This window comes from Schistocerca americana, unplaced genomic scaffold, assembly GCF_021461395.2.
Source record: "Schistocerca americana isolate TAMUIC-IGC-003095 unplaced genomic scaffold, iqSchAmer2.1 HiC_scaffold_33, whole genome shotgun sequence".
In the NCBI taxonomy this organism is placed as follows: Eukaryota; Metazoa; Arthropoda; class Insecta; order Orthoptera; family Acrididae; genus Schistocerca; species Schistocerca americana.
The window spans coordinates 3479464-3506693 of NW_025726049.1; the positions used below are offsets into that span (position 1 = coordinate 3479464).

At 39.6% G+C, this 27230-nt stretch overlaps 1 protein-coding gene across 1 annotated transcript in view; it reads right to left on the reverse strand.

Moving 5' to 3' along the window:
- Positions 1-26531, reverse strand: part of LOC124580513 (molybdenum cofactor biosynthesis protein 1-like) — a 60371-nt gene extending 33840 nt beyond the window's left edge. The window contains exons 1-4 of the mRNA XM_047131261.1: positions 26403-26531; positions 25028-25248; positions 20617-20842; positions 6685-6909 (exon numbers count right to left, since the gene is read on the reverse strand). Coding sequence (XP_046987217.1) covers positions 6685-6909; positions 20617-20842; positions 25028-25248; positions 26403-26531 — 801 coding nt within the window. The remainder of the gene's footprint in view (positions 1-6684; positions 6910-20616; positions 20843-25027; positions 25249-26402) is intronic.
- Between the last annotated feature and the right edge of the window lie 699 nt (positions 26532-27230).

Sequence of the window (27230 nt, forward strand, 5' to 3'; positions counted from 1 at the left end):
TGCCAAGTCAGTACATAGAACTTTACTTTCGAATTCATTTAACGCCTCTCGCATGGCCCTCCTCACATTACATTTCGCTTCGCGTAATTTTTGTTTGTCTGCAAGGTGTTGGCTATGTTTATGTTTGCTGTGAAGTTCCCTTTGCTTCCTCAGCAGTTTTCTAACTCGGTTGTTGTACCACGCTGGCTCTTTTCCATCTCTTATGATCTTGATTGGCACATACTCATCTAACGCATATTGTACGATGGTTTTGAACTTTGCCCACTGATCCTCAACACTATCTGTACTTAAAACAAAACTTTTGTGTTGAGCCATCAGGTACTCTGAAATCAGATTTTTGACACTTTTGCTAACCAGAAAGATTTTCGTACCTTTTTTAATATTTCTATTTATGGCTGAAATCATCGATGCAGTAACCGCTTTATGATCACTGATTCCCTGTTCTGCGTTAACCGTTTCAAATAGTTCGGGTCTGTTTGTCACTAATATGTTATCGCCATGAGTCAGTTCTCTGTTTAACTGCTCAAGGTAGTTTTCAGATAAAGCTCTTAAAAAATTTCACTGGATTCTTTGTCCCTGCCACCCATTATGAAAGTTTGAGTCTCCCAGTCCATATCGGGCAAATTAAAATCTCCACCCAGAACTATAACATGTTGGGCAAATCTAATCGAAATATTTTCCAAATTATCCTTCAGGTGCTCAGCCACAACAGCTGCTGAGCCAGGGGGCCTATAGAGACATCCAATTACTATGTCTGAGCCTGGTTTAACCGTGACCTTCACCTAAATTATTTCACATTTCGGATCTCCGTCAATTTCCTTCGATACTATTGCACTTCTTATCACTTTAAACATGCCTCCCCCTTCACTTTCCAGCCTGTCTCTGCGGTATACATTCCAATCTGAGTTTAGAATTTATTACTGTTTACATCGGGTTTCAGCCAACTTTCTGTCCCTAGTACTATGTGGGCATTGTGACCGTTTATTAATGAGAGCAGTTCTGGGACCTTTCTATAGACGCTCCTGCAGTTTACTATTAGCACATTAATATTGTTATTCCCTGTTGCATTTTGTCTACTCCTACCTTGCCGCATCTCAGGAGGTGTCTTGTCGGGCCTAGGGAGGGAATTCTCTAACCTAAAAAACCCACATGTGCACTCCACACATACTCCGCTACACTTGTAGCCACTTCCTGCATGTAGCGCACGCGTGACCTATTCAGGGGGACCCTACATTTCTCCACCCGATAGCGGATGTCGAGAAATTTGCACCCCAGATCTCCGCAGAATCATCTGAGCCCCTGGTTTAAGCCTTCCACTCGGCTCCAAACCAGAGGACCACTATCGGTTCTCGGAACGATACTACAAATAGCTAGCTGAGATTCCACCCCGCGAGGCTTTCCGCCTTCACCAACTCCACTAACCGCCTGTATGAACTGAGGATGACCTCTGAACCCAGACGGCAGGAGTCATTGGTGCCGACATGAGCAACAATTTGCAGTCGGGTGCACCCAGTGCTCTCTATCACTGCTGGCACGGCCTCCTCCACATCTCGGATGAGACCCCCGGCAAGCAGACAGAGTGAACACTGTCCTTCTTCCCCGACCTTTCCGCTATTTCCCTAAGGTGCTCCATCACCCGCCTAACGTTGGAGCTCCCAATAACTAATAAACCCCTCCCCCCATATGCCTGCTCAGACCTTGCTGAAGGAGTGGCCACATGTCCACTCACAGGCAGAACGGGCGATGCCACACAGCCAGCCTCCACACTGACCCTCCGCCTCGTGCGCCGCGAATGCTGCTGAACCCACCACTCCCCTTGGGAAGAGGGTGGCCCAACCGCGCCCGGTACCCGCAAAGATGTGTCGACAGAAGGGTCAGTGGGTGAAGCATGTATCACCTGGGGTGTACCATGCAAAGCACCAGACTCCCCACTGCCGCTACACTCCAAGGCAGCAGCCTGAAGACGGGTAACCGCGGCCATCAACAAGTTCAGCTGTTCGCGAACAGTGGCCAGCTCCACCTGTGTCCATACACAGCAGTCACACATCCTATCCATCCTAAGAAATCAATTTACTGTAGAGAGTTAATCAACTTATAACTAGACTGCTAATTCACTAAAGGTGGCTGATAGTTGACTAAACTGTGGTTACTAGACACTTCCTGTAGAAAACAATGAAAATAGCCCTACCTGTCTCTGGACTGTATTGAAAACAAACACTAGCACTACTGGCACTATGGCTTACTAAACGGACTCTCTCTGACTGTATTCAAAACAAACACAAAATCTATGGAACACTATTACTAGCACTCGACAATAAAAAGCTTCCTAAAAGCAAAAACACATGGAAGAAGAAGTGACAAGTAAGAAAAATAGAGTTAATACTTAAATTAGCGTAACTCGCTGCACAGCAGACATGACGCAGACGGCAGTTACGACAACACTGACACTATAAGATTATTGAACGACTCATTGGGATTTTGAGTCTGACAATGCAGACACTTCTTCAATAATTCCAGATTGCCAGGTCTCTGTAAACAGGTTTTATGATATCCACAACTGCTGCTGGGATATAATGTTTATGGCTGTATGACCTGTTTGAGTACTGGGCATTGCGGTAATTGCACCATGAACCAGATCCAGGAGGGCAAAGATGGTGTACTGGTTTATCATCAGCTGACAGTCTCTGGAAGAAGGTAGCCTGTACTGCCTGCTTCAATTTCAACAAATCCTCAGTATTATTTCTAATGGCAATCTCATAATACTGTTGTAGTTGATCAATCATTTTGTCTGTCAGCCTGCTTCTTATGGTCTTACCACCTGAAAGTTTCTTGTCTCTCAAACTTTGTTTCAACTTCCTCAATCTGGTACCCATCCTCTTCTGGACATGACGAACACATTCCAGTTCTGTGATAAGCTTCTCACCATAAGGCTGAGTGGCTACTACACTGTTATATGCATTTGAGTCTGCATAACCTAAGAACTTAGTGTAACACACTCGCCTTTAGTTTACAGATCGATTATAAATTTCAACAGCTGCACAGGCCTCCGTACGACTAGTTGTCCTTCATAATTTCTGTCACAGATATGCCCTTCTTCATGCCCTGATTTATACTTATAACAATGTTTGGTTAAAATCTGGAAATCTATTAGCTTTCCAGTATCCACACTGGTCACTGTAGCAACAGAATTCTTAGAAATGCAGCTGCGCTACTACCAAGCGCCCCAAAAGCTACGGATATGTCAATCATACCATCGTTTATTTCAGCAGCTTCATTTGCAGCACACTTAATTGACTCACATGCAGCAGATTTCACAGCAGCTCCAATAAATCCTGCATACTTGTCCATTTTACAAAGTGGGCGTGGCATATACATCATGACACACATTGTTTCTGCTGCAGTGTAACCTTTGCCAATAGCTCTCAATCCATAAAACCACCTAACATTTATTTCAAAATAATTATCTTTACACTTATCAGAATTCCAAAATGAATGAGTATATTTACAACTGGCAGAATTAATGATACGTTTCCTGGCTAGTCCATTTGATACCTCAATGTCTTCATGTAAACTAACTGGCCCTCCACATACATACAGCACACACATTCACATAACACCCCTGTTAGGTTGTGTAAATGTATCAGAATATAACCTAACCTACCGTTTACATGAGTTTTGTTTTGAGATAACTGTGTTATCACTATGTTTCATTTTAATCTTCGAAGCACTAATGGGTGTTTCGCTAGATACTCATGAGTTTGCCAGTATTTCATTGTCTGTAACTTCACACACCACATGCTGAACGCAAAGTTTCTCTTTATACAAAAATTTATTGCCATGAAACCCACATTTCTTAAAAACACTTCATTTTGGAGTCATATTTTTTGAGAGATTTACCAGTCTATTCGTCACTTTTCCTCGGAAGAACGTTAGCACTTCGATATACAAAGCATGTTTATACTATGAAAAGATACGATACTATTTTTGACAGTGCTACCAATGCAAACACATAATTTAACCTTTATAACACAGCAATCCACAGCTTTCTACAGGGTGGTCCATTGATAGTGACCGGGCCAAATATCTCACGAAATAAGCATCAAATGAAAAAACTACAAAGAATGAAATTCGTCTAGCTTGAAGGGAGAAACCAGATGGCGCTATGGTTGGCCTGCTAGATGGCACTGCCATAGGTCAAACTCATATCAACTGCATTTTTTTAAAATAGGAACCCCCATTTTTTATTACATATCCATGTAGTACGTAAAGAAATATGAATGTTTTAGCTGGACCACTTTTTTCGCTTTGTGATAGATGGGGCTGTAATAGTCAAAAATGGTTCAAATGGCTCTGAGCACTATGGGACTTAACTTCTGAGGTCATCAGTCCCCTAGAACTTAGAACTACTTAAACCTAACTAACCTAAGGACATCACCCACATCCATGCCCGAGGCAGGATTCGAACCTGCGAACGTAGCGGTCGCACGTTTCCAGACTGTAGCGCCTAGCACCGCTCGGCAACTCCGGCCAGCTGCTGTAATAGTCACAAACATATAAGTATGTGGTATCACATAACATTCCGCCAGTGCGGACGGTATTTGCTTCATGATACATTACCCGTTTTAAAATGGACCGTTTACCAATTGCGGAAAAGGTCGATATCATGTTGATGTATGGCTATTGTGATCAAAATGCCCAAGGGGCGTGTGCTATGTATGCTGCTCGGTATCCTGGACGACATCATCGAAGTGTCTGAACCATTCGCCGGATAGTTACATTATTTAAGGAAACAGGAAGTGTCCAGCCACATGTGGAACACCAACCACAACCTGCAACAAATGATGATGCCCTAGTAGATGTCTTAGCTGCTGGGGCAGCTAATCCTCACATCAGTAGCAGACAAATTGCGCGAGAATTGGGAATCTCAAAAACGTCGGTGTTGAGAATGCTACATCAACATCGATTGCACCCGTACCATATTTCTATGCACTATGAATTGCATGATGATGACTTTGAACGTCATGTACAGTTCTGCCACAGGGCACAAGAGAAATTACGGGACGATGAAAGATTTTTTGCATGCGTTCTATTTAGCGATGAAGCATCATTCACCAACAGCGGTAACCTAAACCGCCATAATATGCACTATTGGGCAACGGAAAATCTACGATGGCAGCGACAAGTGGAACAGCAGCGACCTTGGCAGGTTAATGTATGGTGTGGCATTAAGAGAGGAAGGATAATTGGCCCCCATTTTATCGATGGCAATCTAAATGGTGCAATGTATGCTGATTTTCTGCGTAATGTTCTACCAATGTTACTACAAGATGTTTCACTGCATGACAGAATGGCGATGTACTTCCAACATGATGGATGTCCGGCACATAGTTTGCGTGCGGTTGAAGCAGTATTGAATAGCATATTTCATGAAAGGTGGATTGGTCGTCAAAGCACCATACCATGGCCCGCACGTTCACTGGATCTGACATCCCCGGATTTCTTTCTGTGGGGAAAGTTGAAGGATATTTGCTATCGTGATCCACCGACAATGCCTGACAACATGCGTCAGTGCATTGTCAATGCATGTGCGAACATTACGGAAGGCGAGCTACTCACTGTTGAGAGGAATGTCATTACACGTATTGCCAAAGGCATTGAGGTTGACAGAAATCATTTTGAGCATTTATTGCATTAATGTGGTATTCACAGGTAATCACGCCATAACAGCATGCGTTCTCAGAAATGATAAGTTCACAAAGGTACATGTATCACATTGGAACAACCGAAATAAAATGTTCAAATGTACCTACATTCTGTATTTTAATTTAAAAAACCTACCTGTTACCAACTGTTCGTCTAAAATTATGAAACATATGTTTGTGACTATTACAGCGACATCTATCACAAAGCGAAGAAAGTGGTCCAACTAAAACATTCATATTTCTTTACGTATTACACGAATATGTAATAAAAAATGGGGTTCCTATTTAAAAAAAACACAGATGATATCAGTTTGAGCTATGGCAGCGCCTTATAGCAGGCCAACCATTGCGCCAGCTGGTTTCCCCCTTCGAGCTAGACAAATTTCTTTCTTTGTAGTTTTTTCGTTTGACACTTATTTCGTGAGATATTTGGCCCGGTCACAATCAATGGACTACCCTGTATATAAGAAATTACCGATTTTATTAGGTCTTCACGTTATGCATGTAAAAATTTTAACATTTTCAACTGGTGTAGATTATATTTTAGAAAATAAAATAAAATACTTCCCACACAAGTTTATAAGTAATATACATATCATTTTAGTTGGAGAATTGCAAATTTTATAATCAGATAAAAACCCAAAAAAGTGAAAAAGAATGTTTTCCCCTTCTAACTCCCCTTAAAGTTATGGAAATGTGCAAGCTTTTGGAGTCAGTGGCTTCTTCTTCTGGCAGAAACAATGAAGGGGAAGGAAAAGGGAAGAAATAAAAGGATTGTCAAGGTTTAGGAAATGGGGAGAGTTGCAGAGAAGCTGCAGAGAAACCCAGGCCAGGACAGACTTACTGAATGGGATGAGAAATATGTAACTAAACCAGTCCATCTCTCATACCACCAGCAGATGTGAAGTATTCTTGTGATCGGTAGTAAGTCATAAACATTAAATTATTTTCAATGTATGTTCATATGTAATACTGCACGTACCTTTGAGGTATCATTGGGCCCATTGGGAAGAGGATCAAAATCAGGCCACTGCTTTCTAATTATTTGGAGCATTTCACTAAAGGAGACCATCTTCCCATCATTCCATTTGTTGCCGCTGAAAGGCATGTACTCGATAAATCTTACATCAACATTTTTCTCTTTTGTTAACTCCACAAAACTGCACACTTCATCTTCATTAAAACCTCGCATTACAACACAATTTATCTGTGGAAGAAAGACACCATTAAAAACTTGGTATCAGATAAAGCATGGTTTAAACAGAGTTTGAAAGACTTTTTGATAGGCAACTCATCCTACTCTATACATGAATATCTTAACAGTGGCTGTTAGGCCAGCTTAAATAAGAATGTCTGTTAGATTTCAGTTCTGAGAGCACTTTGTCATAACAGTCAAGATTATGTACTTTTTGTTTGATAAATTTATGAATAGTGCATAACAATGTTTCGGTCTGACAGCGTATCAATTCTGAAAATATTAGCTGTTACAGTTTGTATTGTATTCACCTAGTTTGACAATCTCCTGACAAATGATCAGGGTATTCAAATGGTTTATATTTTTTATGTTATACTTTCTGGCATGTTACTCACCCATGAGAATCATCTCATGTTTTGGGTCTTGGAACAAAAGCTGAATCTAATCTAATCTAACCTACAAAATAATGGTTCTACAAGTCTGTTGTTATATTTGTATACCTCACTGATTCTGTTAAATTAATCTTTTTCTCTCTTTTTAGAGAATGTGGGAATTTATCTTAGCATGCCAAACTGTTAACCTTCTTAACAATTTAAGAAAATTAAACTACATACATCTCCAATCCTTTTTCCCACTCCAACGCACACATCTTTTGCTGAAGGTATTATTTTAACTATTACATTAAATTATGAAGCTTTCTTGAAACTGTGCTGCCATTTGTGAAACAAAGTTAAAAGTGTTCTCAAGATAAAAGGTCTTCACAAAAGGAGCATTTAGTATCTGTGCAGGTAGTAACACTGACAGCCTTCATATAAACAAGCCCATATAGTAGAACATCCTGCTTTACACATACACGCAATGGCAGAAAAAAGGAAAAGAGCACACCTTTCATTCAAGCATTGAACATATAAACTGATGAGACAAAACACTATGACCTCCTGTTTGATAATGTGTTTGTCCACTGTTGGAACACAATACAGCAGTGATTTTGTGTGGGACAAGTTCAATAAATTTCAGGTATGTTCCCAACATTATGTGAGGTATGTTCCCAGCATTATGCAGCACCGCATGTCTAAGCACAGGTCATGTAATTCCCATAAATTGGAGATCAGTGGTTTCTGGGTGCAGAACTGGTATCTGATATCATCGCAGATGTATTCCATCAGATTCAGAAGGGGTGAATTTGATTCTGGCCTCGTGACACTGAAAGTCATATTGTTGAAACATGTCACCTTCATTAGGGACAGAGTGCGGACAGTGCACAATAATGTTCACACAGAACAAAGCTGTTATGGAGCCTTCAGTTACTACCACAGGACCCATAGAAGACCAGGTGAATGTCCTCCATAGCATAATATTGCTCCCACTGGCCTAAGTCTGTAGCAAAGTGCACCTTTCAAGCACCAATTCACTCTGTTGACAGTGTATGTGCACAAAACCGTCAAGCAGGTGTAATGCGAAACACGAATGATTCAACCAGATGACACATTTCTATTGATTCACTGCCCAATCTCAATGCTCCTGAGCCACAGAAATTGTAATTCAACAGTGTTGTCAACATGGGAACATACAGGGGTTGTCTACAGCACAGCCCTATGTTTAACAATGTGCAATGATTGGTGTGCTCTGAAATACTCGTGCTTCCACCAGCACTGTGTCATCAGACCTGCCACAGAAATTAGCTTCCTCAACCGAATGTCATCTTTTTCGAAGGAACCATCCCAGCATTTGCCTTAAATCAATTAGGGAAATCAAGGGAAACCCAAATTTTGGTGGCCCGATGGGTCTCGGGTCCGTTGTTCTCTCGAAGGCAAGTCCACTGTCTGACCACTGTGGTGGCATGACCTAGTCTTAATTAAGCCAGAAAATCCTGGGAAATGCTGACATACTTATTGATTTAAGATATAACAATTTAAAACAATCCTTTCATGAATTTCACTACAATTTTCTGCTCTTTTGAAAAAAAATTTCTTTTGACTGTTTTGATGTTGTTTAGTATGTTTAAATAATGATGGCAGTCTCTATAAAAGGGCAGTTTGACTTTTAAGTTTAGTTATACTGTTTTAAACTACATCCTTCATCTATTTGTCCACCCAGAAGTGCTATAGGATATAACTTGAAGACTATGGTGAGGTGGTGGGGGACAGTCATGTGTTGAGAAGGAGGTGCTGCCAGAAACGAAGTGTGTGAGGTGACGTTATTGACACTGCATACAGGGAGAATAAAAATACTCTATTCCATATTCATTTACAATCTACGTCTGGCCCCCATATGGTTTTACTTTTCTCCAATAAGAAAAAAAGAAATTGTCAGTAACTGTCTTTATAAGGTCTTAAAAGGAAACAAACAATAGAAAATCTAGGCTGGAATAATGACCATATTATAAAAAAGATACATTGCTATTCACTGTATACAGGAAATGTTAGGTCACAGACAAGCACAACAAAAAGACTACTAAACAAGTAAGCTTTCGATCAGAAAGTCTTCTTCCAAAGTGGACAAAACACACACACACACACACACACACACACACACACACACACACACACCCATGACCGTTGTTTCTCCCATTATGCGCAGTTGCTCCCAGTCTGGCCCTAGCAGCCAGAGACAGTGGTCATGTATGTGTGATCTGCATTTGCGCGTGTGTGTGTGTGTGTGTGTGTGTGTGTGTGTGTGTGTGTGGGAATGGGGGGGGGGGGTGGTTTGCACCAAAAGCTTACGTGTTTAATAGGTGGTGTTTCCCCCCCCCCCCCCCCCCCCTGCCAGCAACACAACATCTACACTATACAGTGAGTGCCAATCTATCCTTTTCATAATACTGTCGTTACCACCTTGCCAAGAGGCATATTGTGGAGTAATCCAAAGGGCTCTACTAATTTGTACAAGAGGAAGGAGAGCACAATCTCAATGTAAGTTTTTAGAAAACTGGTATGTGCATTACTTCTCCAAACCTTTCAGAAAAGACACGGTATGCTCTTCATTCAGCAAGATGCGTAATAAACAATATTAGCAATACTGCATCAAACTTGTTCACTTTCATCTTTGGATTAAACATTCGATTTCAGAGAGTACAGAATTTGGCAGAATCAAATTTTGGGGATATGTGGAACTGGGACAATGGCATATTTTTTACCCATTCAACAAACTAAGCACTGCTGATTGCTACTTTTATTGTGTCTGCTGCTGCAATGCATCTATGAAACTGTAAGTGCAGCATCTATGATGGAATAAAATGTTATACAAATGAAACAAACAGGCACAGTGAAATAGAGTAGTATGGCTCATCATTTCGGTCTCACAGATTGGCAGGTGTTGACTTGAAAGATAATACTTAAGAAGTATTTACTCAAATCCAAGCCGCACTTTTTTTCCGGTTTTTGTAATCCAAAAAACCGCCTGCGGCTTAGAATCGAGTGCAAAGCAAGTGGAAGTTCTGAAAAATGTCAGTAGGTGCTGAAACAACTAACTTCTGCTGTCGAATATATGTAGCGCTACACAGGCATGCTTCATAGGCACAAAGATAAATACTGGCGCCAAAACCTCTGCGTCAGTAAATAAATTAAAAAAAAAAAAGGTGGAAGACAATTTTCATACATTATCCAAAGAAGTAAATACAAATTCCGTATTGTTCATCTTCGAATGTAGCAGAACTTCAATGTATTACGAAAATCCGACTGGCAAGACTGTTTGGGATGTTTGTCAATATGGCCAACTCTACGTTCTGAATGTTTTCCTACCTGTGAGAAGAGATGGTTGCTAATAGGAACCTGATGAAATGTGAATCACATGCAGTATTCTCTTCATCATAAGAGTAATACGAATATAAACATTTTGCCACGTATTCTTTCGTGTTTGCTGCTATCTTATTTAAATCCTGTCTGCCTAATAAACTACGAAACTAGAGTGAGACAACAGCAAATGCGGAAGAATATACGTATCGTGTCATGTTTATATTCGTATTATTCTTATGCCTAATAGTGATACAGTCAGAAATGAAGCATGGCAACTGACTAGATTTTTATATCTAAGATGACTCTAATTTCTGTTCAGAATTTGATGTACTAAAGAAGCGGCCGCAAAGATTTTCAAATGGAGAAAAATTTTCGCCTAACTCTCGTTCAGAACATGTTCTATCATACGCAGTCTATTATTTGGTTCTTGTTGATCATTATCAAAGAAAGCAGCAGTGTATGTAACAAGAAATAATAGTCTCTTGCCATTGTTCCGCTAATGAGACAATTTCTCTCTCTTTATTTTTTTTTTTTTTTTTTTTTTTTTTTTTTTTTTTTTTTTTTTTTTAAATTGTAGGCAGCGGTAGCGTGCACAAAAGCAAGCCATGCCACGAGTGATGACAGGCCGCAAACACGCACTATCAGAATGCGACAAACAATGCATGACACAGTACAGTAATGCATTTTCAGCTTAGAGTGACATAAACGCCTATAACAAGGAAAATGGCACTTATCAGATCAAAGCAAAATAAGCAATCGATTCAAACCAGATGAAGCACGTGAAAAAGGAAGGGTACCAGTATAAATACGGACGGAGCGCCTGACGCATAGCAATGGCTACCTGGTAAAGCTTAAGTGCTACGCTTACGACTCGAACCAAACTACTGTAGCTGTATCGTCATTCACTCGAACTAAATTGTGTCTCATATTACAATGGACTGACTTTGTTTCGATTTGGAGGTGCGGCCTAAAACTTTTCTCTCCCCTTGAACTTCGAGTCTCAAATTTCAGGTGCGGCTTAGATTCAGGAATTTTTTTTTTTCCTTTCTTTATTTCGAGTCTCATTTTTCAGGTTTGAGTGCGGCTTAGATTTGAGTAAATACGATAGGTGGTATTTCAACTAATTCTGACTATGAAATAAAACAAAGTACAGCAGGGAGCTCTGACGAATCAAAGAGCAGCGATGAAGATTCTGATGAATAGTAAAGTATGAGTTAAGAAATAAGATGCTACTGAGATCATAAATTTTTCTTGTGTTGATGAATCTGTTAACAAACATATTCAAAAATGCACTGAAACATTGGCACATGTAGTGTTGGGAGGTGATAAACTGTCATTACTGTTAGAGGAGCTACATATTTCTTGCTGTTCTACTCCTACATGACACTGTATCTGAAGGTATAGAATGAATCTTCACTGGCTAGAGAAATGGGTAACACAATTTTACAAGTCTCTGCTGTCATGTAATCTCTTCAGGGAAATCATGACTGTACTACGATTCGGTTTGTGGTTGACAAGGTCAGAGTCATTAAGAAATGCAAGGCAGCTACCATGTCAGTCCTAGAAGAAAGAGACGTAGCAAACTGTCAAAGCATGTACATCCCCGGTCCTTATGTTTGTGGTGATGTACTAACCAAGTAATACTGAAGTGTGATCCAAGTCGCACAAATATGGCTTTAATAATAACCTCCGAACAATATGCCTCTAAGGACTCAACAAGACACAGAACGCTGATGTGCACATTACAAACTAGAATCACACAGAGAGTCAGTCAGCACTGTTCCACACTTACATATGTGCAAGTCGCCAGCAGATGGCATGGCAGGGACCGCACGGCACGCTTGGCTCCCAGAGACGGCCTCCAGCAGCCAGCCTGCAATGATCAGTTGGTGACCAATTTAAAGACGCAAGTACGGCAACACCACTCTCGGTGCACTCACACAGATACAGCAGTGATGAGCAGTAGTACCCCTCCTGTCTTGCGCGCCTTTTATCTGGCCCTACAATTTACTTTCCTAGACCCACACAAATGCCTGATCCTCCTAATTCAATTTGCTCTGCAGACTATTTAAAATTCATAAAGAAAAAGGAGCCACAATTGCACTTTGTGTGCCAGTTACTTTCCAATACATTGGCACCAGCTGATCTTATTTAAGAATACTCAACTTTCGTAGCCATACTTACAGCACATCCTTTGCTTCCTGGTCTAAATCCAAGTTAACTCCCAGCCCCCTCCCCCCCCCCCCCCCCCACACGCACACACACACACGCCCCTCCCCCCCCTCTCCCCCCCCCCTCCCAATCAGCTAGTTGTGTGCTGTTACCTCACGTCACACCCTAATCTATGAGTACCCAGCTGTCTGTCACCTGACCCCTCTACCTGCACCCCTAGCTAGCCCACAGATGGCTCCCCACTCTCCCACGAGCCACTAAATGCTTCCCTCCAAACCCCTCCCATCTCTCTCCATCCCTCACATTGCCTCAACCCACCCCATCCTACCCCACTCTAAAGCCCCACCTCACTCCAGAACACTCACCGTGGGCCAGTAAAGAGCTGGCAGTTGAGCGACCACAAAATAAGGAGACGTGCATGCGCATGTGAGTGTGTGTGTGTGAGTGTGTGTGTGTGTGTGTGTGTGTGTGTGTGTGTGTGTGCTCGTGCGCATGTTTTTCCTACAGCTAGAAAAAGAAAGTGCATTCTGGAAGCTCGCCAAGCAACGTACCTTTTAGTTTGGAATGTAGAAGACGAGGTACTGGTGGACGTAAAGCTGTGAGTACGGGTTGTGAGTCGTGCATGGATAGCTCAGATGGTAGAGCACTTGCCCATGAAAGGCAAAGGTCCCAAGTTCGACTCTTGGTGCGGCACACAGTTTTAATCTGCCAGGAAATTTTCATATCAGTGCACACTCCACCGCACAGTGAAAATCTCATTCTACATATCTTTTGTTCATGTGCCTATCGATGAGACAGTGCTTCTGCCTTTTGGTGAGCCATCTCCTTTATTCCTAAATAATTCGTAATTTTCAACAGAAACTTTCCGTACGTTATTATTGCATCCTACATTACAATATGCAATTTCCACAATATGTGGTCCTCTGTGAATATAATGGGGGTAACAACTGTAGGAGACCAAAAACTGACTGCAGTAAGCAAGTTCAAGTTATTGTACGCTGCAGTAGTTATGCAGAGGTGAAGAGGGTCACACAGGATAGGCTAGCATGGTCAACTCCATGAAACCAATCTTCAGATGGAAGATCACAACAATAAAAACATTTGATTCAGCATACACCAGACTCCAAACAGCGTACACAACCTGTATGCTCAGAAACACAGAAAATCATATTGGTTCCATCAGCAGGAAACTTCAGCCCGTAATTGTTATGGAACACTGTGGCGATTTTGTTCATTAACAAAACCCAAAACTGGGGAGTAATAAGAGAGTATTGTTGTAACTTCTTATCAACCTGGTTACCAAAATACATATTAAGAACACTGGTAAAGTGTTATTTTAAAGGGGTCACTCCAAAGCGCCACGAAAGTATTTGAGCAATGTATAAAATTAGAGAATCAGTGCACAATATTGAAAGCCTATCTACATTATCTATATCTGCATGACTAGTCTGTAATTCACAATTAAATGCTGGCAGAGGGTTCAGAGAACCACCCTCAACCTCTTTATCTACCATTCCACTCCCCTACAGCATTTGAGGAAAAACAAACACTTCAATATTTCCGTACAAGCTCTGATTTCTCTATTTTATTACAATGATCATTTCTCCCTATGTAAGAGGGCTCTAACAAAATATTTTCACATTCGGAGGAGAAAGTTGATGATTGAAATTTTAAGAACCTGCTCCAGCAAATTGCTTTTGCTTTAATGACTGCTACCCCAATTCACATGCGATATCTGTGGCATGCACTTTCCTGTTTGCCAATAATACAAAATGAGCTGCCCTTCTTTGAACTTTTAAATGATGTCCTCTGTCAGTCCTATCTGGTAAGGATCCCACACCATGCAGAATACTCCAAAAGAGGACAGACAAGTATAGTTGTAGATAGTCTCTTTAGTAATCCTAATCTTCTAAATGTTTTACTATTAAATCACAGTCTTTTGTTTGCTTTCCCACCGCATTATCTATGTGAGCATTCCAATTTAAGTTATTTGTAAATGTAATTCCTAAGTATTCAGTAGACTTCACAGCCTTTAGCTCTGCGTGAATTATCATGTAACCAAAATTTAGTAGATGCCTTTTACTACTCATGCGGATGACATAACAATTTTTATTATTTAAGGTCAGTTACCACTTTTTGCATCATATGGATAGGTAGCCTAAATCATTTTGCAGTTCATTTTGATCATCTGATCACTTTACAAGACAGTAAATGATTTGCAAGACTGTAAATGACAGCATCATCTAAGAGGACTGCTCAGATTCTCTCTTAAATTGTTAATGTAGATCGGCAACAGCAGGTGGTCTATAACACTTCCTTGAGGAATTTCAGATATCACTTCTGTTTTACTTGATGATTTTCCATCAATTACTATGAACTGTGACCTTTCTGACAGGAAACCACACATCCAGTTGCACAACTGAGACAATACACCATAGGCACACAATATGATTAGAAAATGCTTGTGAGGAACTGTTTCAAAAAGTCTTCTGGAAATCTACAAATATGGAATAAATTTGAGATCCCCAGTCGACAGCACTTATTACTTTGTGTGACTAAAGAGCTAGCTGTGTTTTAAAAGGTCGATATTTCTGAATCTATCTTGGCTATTTATCAATGAATCATTATCTTTGAGATAATTCATAATATTCAAACACAATATATGTTCCAAAATCCTAATGCAAATCAACATTAGTGATATGAGTCTGTTATTTAATAGATAACTCCTCTTTTCTTTCTTGAGCATTGGTGTGACCTGTGCAACTTTTCAGTCTCTAGGTATGGATCTTTATCAAATGAGCAGCTATATATGATTTCTAAAGGAGCTATTGTATCAGCATTCTCTGAAAGAAACATAACTGCTTTATTACACTGAGGAGAGCTACTACTAAGTTACTCACAGTTGCAGTTGTTCTTGATTTGAATACTGCAATATTTACTTTGTTGTCTTTGGTGAAGAAATTTCAGAAATCCGTGTTTAGTAACCCTGCCTTAGTAGCACTGTCATCAGTAACATTACCACAGCTATTGAGCAGTGAAGGTATTGGTTGTGTCTTGCCATTGGTGTACTACACATGCAACCAGAACCTCTTTGGATTTTCTTCCAGATTCCAAAATGAAGTTTCACTATGGGAACTATTAAACACATCTTGCACTGAAACCCACCCTAAGTTTCGAGCTTCAGTAAAACATCGCTAATCTTGGAGATTTTGCATTCTTTTAAATTTTGACATGCTTTTTTTCATTGCTTCTGCAGCTGAGTTTTGACATATTTTGTGCACCACCCTTTTAATTTATTTGGTATCCTTTCAATTGCACAAACAGAATGTGCAAAGTAAGTGGAAATTACTCGTCTCTTCCCTGATTACAGTGCAATAGAAGATACTACAAGATGTTGACAGATTGCCATATCTCGGTAGCTTTATATGTAATAATGAGGTCACAGATGCAGAAATCACCAGCAGAACTGGAAAATCAGTCCATATGGTAATTAGGTCTGTAATATGTCAACAAAGCTTTGACTGTACTCCTTTATCATTATATGTGTGAGACTTGGAAAATATCAGTAAAATCAGCACACAGTCTCCATATTTTTCACCAACAATGCTAGAGATGAATTCTGAAGATGTTAACCCAACCAAGTTACAAACGATGAAGTGCTGAGAATACGAGGTCTACACAGCCTGCACGTAATTATTGTTGAAAGAAGACTGAAGATTGCAGGTTATGTTCTACGCATGTAAGGTGGAAGAATCCCAAGATCAACACTGTTGTGGAAATCAATGGACAGATACAGATGTACAGGAAGACCTTTTAACACCTGGAACTTTTGCAATGAATCTTCTATGCATGGACACAAACTTGGAGGAAGGTGAGAACTTGGCAACTGATCGAGTGAACTCTGTGAAACCAGTTCTTTGTATGGTACACAGCAAATCTGAGTAAGTTAGTAAGTAAGTAAGTAAGTAAGTAAGTAAAGTAAGTACAACTGGGGATTTTGCAAAACTGCTAGATGATCGATATTATTGTCTAGATTTGACACTGTTGGACTTCTACCTTTTCCTTGATGTGTATTCTTCAAATTGTGAGTTTTATGAGAAAGCTGATAGGTACTTACCAATCAACCTTCCCTCACATGAACTGACATTGTCTCTTTATAAATTCTACTGTGCTAACAATTATCTACTGAGAATCCTCGACTAGGTCTCCGCAGCTCAAATGAGCCAGTTTCTTTTAAATTTCTGTCTTTGGCTATAATTGTCTTCCAAGTATGGTGACACAACATCCTGTCATGAAACTTTTGCCTTTACACTTGTTTTTTTTTCTGGACACTGCCTTTTTCTGCACTGTGCACTAAATACACTATGTGAGTAACGCCCAATCTCCAACAACCAATCTTGAGCTGTAAACAGTTGTGAACTCTGCCAGGGCACATAACAAACAATTAACATTTGCGTTTTAGTGTTCTAAGCTGTGAAGTCATCAGCGGACAAATAATTTAGTACCTATTCCTGGACAGCCGGAGTGGCCGTGTGGTTCTAGGCGCTACAGTCTGGAACTGAGTGACCGCTACGTTCGCAGGTTCGAATCCTGCCTCGGGCATGGATGTGTGTAATGTCCTTAGGTTAGTTAGGTTTAATTAGTTCTAAGTTCTAGGTGACTGATGACCTCAGAAGTTAACTCGCATAGTGCTCAGAGCCATTTGAACCTATTCCTGACATGCTGTTGTTTGGAACAACAACTGACATGATCCAAAATATTACTTTTTTTTATTATAGCTTCACTTTTATTTTGTCTAATGATTACTAATTTCAGTATCAAATTCCATCATCAAGCCACTATATGATTGGAAAGCAAAGTGTATCGTTAAAATATTGTTTATTAAACAGATTACCATTATATCATCATTCCTTAAAGTAATGTCCAAAGTGGAAGGACAGATGATTAATTTTGAGTATATACAAAAGTCAGAGTACTGAACCGGATATGAAAGAAGGAAAACCAGAAGGGCAGTGAGAGACGGGTGCCTTCTATCACCTTACTTCCTTAATATTTTCATCAAGGAAGTAATAACAACAACAAAGAAAAGATGACAAGAATCAAAAGGTAATTTCTGGAATACTCCAAGGAAATGTGATAGGACCATTACATTTACAATGAATATAAATGATCCAGTAGAAAGTGTCAGAGGCTCCTTAATATTGTTCACAGGTACTCTCACTTGTCCATCAGAAAGTAGCAACAACAGAAGGCAGTATCAATTTGCACAATGACCTGCAGAGGATTGGTGAATGATGCAGGCTCTGGCAGTTGACCCTGCACATAAATAAATGTAACATATCACTCACACACACACACACACACACACACACACACACACACACAGGAAAAGAAATCCAATACTGTACAACTACACTATTAATGACAAATTGCTGGAAACAGAATCTACCATAAAATATCTAGAAGTAACTATCCAGAGCAACCTTAAAGTGGAATGACCACATAAAACTGCAATAGAAAAGCAGATGCCAGACTAACATCCACAGGAAGAATCTTAAGTGAATGTAAATTACCCCTGTGTCCTTACCCAGTAGGACTGACAGAAGAGAGAAAGAAGATCCAACGAAGTGCGGAGTGTTTTGTCACAGGATCATTTAGTCACTGTGAGATCATTACAGAGATGCTCAGCAACTCCAGTGGTAGATGCCATAAGAGTGCAGTTGTGCATCACGGAAAGATTTACTACCCAAATTTCGAGAGAGTAGTTTCCGAGAAGAGTCTGACAACATAATAGTTTCTCTCATATACAATTCACGAAATGATCACGTGAAGAAAATTTGAGAAGTTAGAGATAATACAGAAGTGTACTGACAGTCATTCTTCTCAAGCACTGTTCTCAAGTGGAACAAGGCAGAGGGGATCAGTTGGTGGCATGAGACGTACCCCCTGCCACACACAGTTAGGTGGTTTTTGGAGCATGATGTTGATATGGAAACTTAATTGCATGCATATACACTGCAGATTGATGACATCACAATAGTAAATCAAAGTAGGAACTAAATAAAATGTTTCAGGCCTTAAATCTAGAAATGGTAAAACTAAAGCTAAAAATGAATACAAAGAAGACAAAAGTTATGGCTACAGACAAGAAAGGAGGTGGAGGTAGGACTGACACAAGAACAGGCAATGAGCAACTCAAGAAAGCAACTGAAATTCAATATCTCAGTAGCTTTTTGCAAGAAAACAATCAATATTTCAAGGCATTCAAGAAAAGAATAGCACAGGTGAAGAATTCCTTCCAAAATAAGAAGAAGCTGCAACTGAATAAACATATCAGCTTCCACATTAACAAAATATTTGTAAAGACCTTTGTGTGGAGTGTTCTGACACACAGATGCAAAATCTGTACATTAGAAAAGCCAAAGGAAGCTCGCCTCAAACCTGCTGAAATGTGGTTCTGGAGGAGAAGTACAAGAACTAGCTGCATTGACGGAAAAATTAAAGGAAGTAGGAGAGAAGAAAAAACCACTGAAAGTTATAGGCCAGGGCAAAGCAAAATACACTGGACACTTAACTGGAGACGATAATCTTTTAAAAAACATTTCTGAAGGCAAGATCGTAGGTAAGAAAACAAGGGGATGACTGAGAACATCCTACTTAAACAATGTGATCAATGAATGGGATTTTCTTCACACATGGAGATGAAGACAACTGCTGAAGAGAGGAAGCTGTGGCTGCAGAGACAAGGTTTAACCTTTTGGAAGAGTAAGGACAAACAAATACGAAAAAAGTGAGTCTACATGGTAGCTACATATGGAATAAATGACAACTTCTTGTGTGCAGTCATCAAGTCACTTACCCCAGTAGGTGTCTTATCTACTAAAAGTAAAGGTCACTGTTGTGCTTTCAATAGATGTGAACTGCACCCTGAAAATGGTATGTCTAGTTTGCAGTTGTACAGAAGCTTTTTATTTTGCAAAATGGTTCAAATGGCTCTAAGCACTATGGGACTTAACATCTGAGGTCATCAGTCCCCCAAACTTAGAACTACTTAAACCTAACTAACCTAAAGACATCCCTGCCTGAGGCAGGATTCGAACCTGCGACCGTAGCAGCAGCATGGTTCCGGACTGAAGTGCCTAGAACCGCTTGGCCACAATGGTCAGCTTTTATTTTGCAAAGAAATTTTTGATAATAAGATGAACTGATGCTGGTACTTGCTACTGAAACCAGTAGTACTTAGATATAACAAAAGTGTGACTATAGAATTAAGAATAATTTTTCCAAACAATCGAGTATTTTTTTCAAAATGGCACCACAATAGAGGATACTTATTTTAAACTAAAGACACAAAAGAAAAAAAGAGAAACTGTAAAGATCTTGAGTTTCATAATGCTCTCTTGGGAGGAAAATATAAGATACCAATTACAAATTATTTGTTTCAGTTCCTTTAGAATAATTTCCTGTTTCACAGGTGCCTTGAAGAAAATAAAAGATCTCAAAAGTGTCTTAATGACAACCGATGGCCTCATGTTGACAATAATTGGTAAACTTGCAAGCCATACTTTTTTATGTTGTATAAACTACGAACCTGTTAGCATCGTCAGCTAAAATTTACTTCTTCTGTCTTAATATACCTTCCTTCACTTACAGCTGCAGTGTGGAGACAACGGTGAGGGTGGGAGCGGGGATGGGGGTGAGGGTGAGGGCGTACTGCTTTAAAATGGTGATTCTTGTATTGATATTCTTAACAACAGATTTATATCTTTTGTTTATGAAAGTCTGCATGCGATGACAGCTGCACTAGTAATACCTTTACAGGTTTGTATTCAAGTTGCAAGGCTAGATCTATGCCAGCCATGACACGCTTCCAGCCTTTCCTCCTCATGATCTGGTTGTAGCGTTGGGACTGCAGGGTGTCTAAGCTGATGTTCAGACCGTCAAGCCCTGCCCTCTGCAAGGCAACAAGCTGTCTTGTCAACATGAGGCCATCGGTTGTCATTAAGAACTTTCGAGATCTTTTATTTTCTTCAAGGCACCTGTGAAACAGCAAATTATTCCAAAGAAACTGAAACAAATAATTTGTAACATTGTTGCTGCATATGAAACAAAACTCCAGTTGATAAATTGAAAATACAAATTCCTTAAAAGTTAACTGTACATTTGCCCTAATACAAAGAGATAAGAAGGGTTAATAAACTGAATTGGAGAATGCAAGTTAAGATAGCAATGAAAAAATAATTAGAGGCATAAGATCACCTACTGCAACAGGGAAATGGGAATCAATATGAACCATTACCCAGCTACTGTCAACTGATTCCATGTCTCCATGCACACTGTATAAACCACTGTGGGTTTGTCCGACAAAGTACATTGTTGTACCACACATTATGGTTTATCCCCATTCAATGCTCATGTGGAGTGTGGGAAGAATGATTCAAAAATGGTTCTGTGCATGCTGTAATTAATCTTGCCTTCATGGTCCCTATAGGAGTGATACATATGTAGTTATTGTATAATCCCTAAATACCTCGCTTAATACAGGTTCCTGAAATTTCATAAGTTGGGTTTTGTCATATATTTGGCGTCTATCTTCACTTGTCTGGCATTTCCAATTTTTAGTAGCTTCTTGATGCTCTCCCATGCATCAAATAAATCTATGATCAATCATGCTACACTATTTTGTATACATTCAATGTCTGCCATTAGCCTTATTTGTTATGGGTCGTACTTAAGCAATATTCTAGAATGGGCCACACAAGTATTTTGTAAGCAATGTCCTCTATAGACTGATTGCATTTTCCAGTATCTTACCAATGAATTGAAGTCTGCATTCTGCTTTGCCTACAAGTGAGTCTATGTCACCATTTCATTTCATCCAGATATTTGTATGAGTTGACCAATTAAAACTGTGATTATTTGATAATGTAGTCATACAATACTGTCTTTTATTTGTTTTGTGATGTGCTCCAATTTACATTTCTGAAAACTTAAACTCAGTTGCCTATCTTTGGAGCAATTTGAAATGTTATGATCTGACTCAAATTTGTGCAGATTTTTTTCAGGCAATAATTCATCATAGACAACTCTATCATCCAGGAAAAGTATGACGTTCCTTATAATATCGTCTTCCAGAACATTAAGGTACAACATAAATGTAATGGTATAAATTACTATAACTGTATAAATAAGTTTATAAGTGTGTAAAATACATTGAACTATTTGTTACAACAAAACATTGTACTGGTATACTCAGCAAGATGTTAAATCAGCAGATAGCTACATTTTATGTTCAACATTTTGTGTACAGCATATATGCTGGAAAGGATTTATACCCAAATTAAATAAATCTGAAGAAATGGTAGTGTGTCTCTGGAAAAATTATCCATAAAAACTCATACAGTCCAATTTGCTATTATGTCACTGTTGCTGAAATATAATACAAAGTAACTGAATTCGATGAACATTCTCAGAGTGCAATATGCCTCAGAGTGAAATGCACAGTAATGTCAACATTATTTTTCCAGGCTATGTTTGCGAAAATGGATGAAAGCAAACCACACATTTTGTTCTCAATCTGCGGAAGCATTATGCACTGTGAAACACTGTACTGCTGTTCTACATAAAAGCTGTCTAATTGTCAACATCTTTCCCCTGCTGGCTGTTCTACACTTCTCATCACTGGTTCAACACATTGTAAGATATTTTATGCTGTATGACACCACAGTCCAGTCTGGTTAGGACAGCATAAAAATAATATATGAATTTCAGTATTGAAACTGGAACAGCAGAACAGCTCTCATCACACTGGATATCAAATCGAGGTTGGATTACAGCCGTGGGTACATCATTTCATGCTACTCAACTGTATGTCATATGTCAGAGTTCTCCAACTGTAGTGGCTGGTGACTGGTGGCTGGCGACTGGTGGCATACCCATCTCCTGGCATCCTGTGAACAGACGTTCTCCACAGGTGACAGATTTGAAGAAAATGCTGGATACGGCAACAGTGGAACACTCTCTGTATCGAGGTAGCTCAGTACAGATCAGGTGATGTAAAGTCTTGCATTATCCTGTTAAAAGATAACATCACGGAGCCCTTGAAAATAGGGTACAGCGATAGGCCTTAACAAAACACAAATGCAATGGCTGCTGTCCAAATTACTGGCTATGTGAACCAGAGGTTGTGACATGTATCCAGTTGCACCCCATACCATCACATCACATGCTGGACCTGCATGTGAATGACAGGTACAATCTGGCCAGCTCTGTTGGCATCAGAGCCTCCACACACAAGTACATCAATTGTGACGATGTTGCAGAACCGAGACTCATCTGATACAATGACACAGTGCCATTCCTGTGTCTGGCATTGTTGTCAGTTGCACCGCTGTCAGTTCAACTCTCTCTAGAGCTGCATTAATGGCTTGACAGTCTGTGCTGCTCCAGATGCCATCACATTGTATGTGTGGATACTTGTCTCACTGTATACAAGCCCACTTCCTGACTAAATGTACACAACTTCACTGCAGGATCATGTACGCATGAGCGAACACTTGTCTGCCCTCTCAGGTGCTAGTTGGATGGCACTACGGAGGCCCTGCAAGGCATTTAGCATGGCCCTCCTGAACCTACCAATTCTATGTTCGCACAAAATGAGATTCTGAGCAATGCAAGCAGCAATATAGTGAAACAATAAACCAGAGTCTCACCAGACCATGAGCCTGCCACTGCCAAAACTGGAATGCTGATAAACATTTCTCCTTCTTCCATTATGCTTAACACGGTCTTTGTGTACACAACCAACACTGAAATAGAATTTCTGAATGAGAAACCGGCTTTCTTGCATACAGAATATGCATGTTAGTGCTGAAAAGTAATGCCTCTGAATTTTTTATTCTGTTCTCAATATCGGTCGAGGTATGACACGTCACGCATATTACTTGGTCAACTTTCCCACTTCACTGACTCGTGGCACACCCCCCTCCCGCTAACAGATGGAGTCGCAATAGGCAGCCCACTCTGACCAGAGATTGTGAATATGTTTACGGTGCACTTCGAGGAAGAGGCCCTGATGTCATCCAAATGGAAATCCATCTTCTTCTTCTTCTTCTGTTATGTGGATAACACACTTGTCATCTGGCCTCATGGAAGAGACAAACTTCTTGACTTCTTTGTACATCTGAACTCCACACGCCACAAAATCAAATTCACTATGGAGACCAAAGAAGAAGGAAGACTACCATTCCTGGACATCATAGTCAGGAGAATAACGGACAGCACCCTGTGCCACAGTGTGTATCTGACTCTATAAAACACATAAACTCAGTTCTCCCTATGGCACTGTGAATAATTTCAATAACAAAAACTGAGATGAATGTTGCAGCGTACATTTAATTTCCACTTTTGCTTTGCATTCAAGATCAGTCTTACCTGAGAGTGCAACATTACATCTTTGTTTAATTTAATTATATGTTCATTAGATTTTGGTTATAAGGCACGTTTTGCTTCCTAATGTTTCATCTCCAAATGCTGGAAACAATCCATGGAGGAAGAGGAGTATGTAAGACATTGGTGGACCAGGTTGGAAGTATCTGTGAATTTCAATACTCTGTAGAAGAGCCAATCATTTGAAAATAACTTTCAGACCTTGTGGCTATTCTAACAGATATACATAGGGCACTACATTCTAAAATATTTGCATCTTTCAGTGACAAAACAAGCAACTAGAGGAAAAGTTCTCTTGCCACTTGTAAAAACAGTCGCAGATCGCGACCTCTGAGTGCTATAAAGAGAAGGTATTGATGCAGTGCTTAAACCAAACAGAAGACCACAACTGCAGCCATACTCAAGCAAATTGCTATGCAGTAGTTTCAGTGAATTTGACAATGATGTGGCTGCTTTCATAGTGGCCCAGTCATATTGTGGGGTACGGAATGCCAGTGACAGGGCTGGAATTGTAGGTGACAGATGGGTTTTTGGCAAAGACTTGTATCAATACCTCCTTAATTATTGAGCTGAAAAACTGTAAAAAACATCATACAGTAAAATCACACAAAAAAAATTCCTATTTCTGCAGGTATTGTGCCTTCTGTTTCCTTTTCATTATAAAAACATATTGATTCAAATTTATAAAGTCACAACTATGTCGCTGTGATTTGTGTAACACACATTCTGGAACATGTTCCAGGAATGTCATGAAACAGACAGCTTTAAATACTTACTCTAGCTCATCTTTCAAGACTTGCATGCCAACAACAACACCATCTATCCAATCTGTTTTTATTTCACTTTCATGTAAAGCTTTCTCCACAATGGATATCATCTGCCATGTAGGCAGTGCAAGAAGAAATTCCACACTCACATTTGGGTAACCAAGTGGATTCTGTGTCTTGTCAGAACCAAGTACAATCAACCCAATTTCATCTTTACCACTGGTAAATATCTGGAAACATATTAAATGGTAAAAATAAGTTTTGTTTATAACAAGTTGTATACCAATAAAAACATCACACACAGGTACTCTTTATAAAATCATTTAATTCGATAGATAAAAAATCTACTCACCAAGCAATGGCAGAACACACACATAAAACACTGTTGTGATAGGCAAGCGTTTGGAGCCAGTGACTCCTTCTTCAGGCTGAAGGGTTGCAGGGGAAGCAAGAAGGATGAAGGAAAAGGACTGGAGAGGTCTAAAAAAAGGGGTAGATTTTGGGAAAGTTACCCAGAAACATGGGTCATGGGTGACTTACCGTACCGGATGAGAAGGAGAGACTAATTGTTGGGGAGTGCATCGGGCAAGATTCGGAAACCTGAGAGCTTAAAGGTGGAAGACAGGGTAATATGCAAGACAGAGATTACTACTAAAACTGTACATGAGTTAATAAGAGTGAGAAGCTAAGTGTATTGTATGCAACAGCTGTGGGAGGGGGCAGTGAAAATAGACGGAAAAGACAATGAAAGATGTAGAAAGCTAAAACGGAGTGAAGCAAAGAGTAATTACAGTGAAGAATAGCTGAGACAGGAGAAATTAACGTAAATTAAGGCGAGGTGGGTGGTGAGAACCAAGGACATGTTTTAGTGCTAGTTCCCACCTGCGGAGTTCTGAGAAACTGGTGTCTGGCGGATGAATACAGGTGGCATGTGTGGTGAAACAAGTGCCGAGGTCACGTATGCCATGTTGAAGAGCATGCTCTGCAACAGGATATTGTGAGTTCCCAGTATATACACTACGCCTATGCCCATTTATCCTAACTGATAATTTGGTGGTAGTCATGCAGATGTAGAAAGCTGAACAGTGTTTACATAATAGCTGGTATATGACATGTGTCGTTTCTATTTCTCGCCTGATCCGCAGTTCTGTGTGACTTTCCCAAAATCTACACCTTTTCATGGAACTCTCCAGGCCTTTTCCTTTACCCTTCTTCCTTCCCCTTCAACGCTTCTGTCTGGAAGAGCCACTGTCTTTTATGTGTATGTTCTGCTGCCGCTTGGTGAGTAGATTTTTTATCTATTCAATTAAATAAATTTATCAATAATTTATTGTTTTTGTTGTTATAGTTACTCTTTATAACCTACTTAAAATACATCACGTACCCTCCTCTCCACAATTCTTCGAACACATAGTTTTGCCTTTTGTAAGAAATCACTGTGTTTCTGTATAACATACTTGGAGTCAAAGTGTCCAACATCTATTACAATTATAAACAGATGAAAGAAAGTCATTGTATTTATTGGCAGTATTACGCAATCAAATATTTTGAAAGAGTTCCAGTGGTATAAATTTACAATATCTTACAAATAAATATATACGTTTATTCTTTAAATCAATTCTTAGCAATAACATAATAGTATAAATTGCAGAATCAATATAGCCAATTTTAATGTAATGACTGCAATACCAATACAAAATAACAGTGGTAAGTTATTACAAATGAGAGGGAGAGAGAGAGAGAAAGAGAGAGAGAGAGAGAGAGAGAGAGAGAGAGAGAGAGAGAGAGAGAGAGAGAGGCATTTAGACAATGTTTCGTTACAGTGCGAAACTTATTAGAATTAAAATGAAGCCATAGTGAATTATTACATTCCAAAAATAATTATTATTGTGTTCTTTCACATCAAAATAATACATTCATTAGGCAATGTATACTTTTAATTTCAGAAATTTTTATAACAGCTCTGAACTTCACTGTTTCGATGAATTTATAACATGTGTCAATGAATGAGGGTTGATAACATTGCTTTAGTCATTCAATTGTTCATCATGTGATATGCACAATGTTGTTAATAACTTCTTATGTAAAGTTCTATCATCAAAAAGATAATCTACGTAAGTTTTAAAAGTCGCGAATCTTTAAACAACAACTTGAAAATGGGTATATCAGTATTTTGTATACATTCTAGCATTGCTAGATTTACTTTTAAATT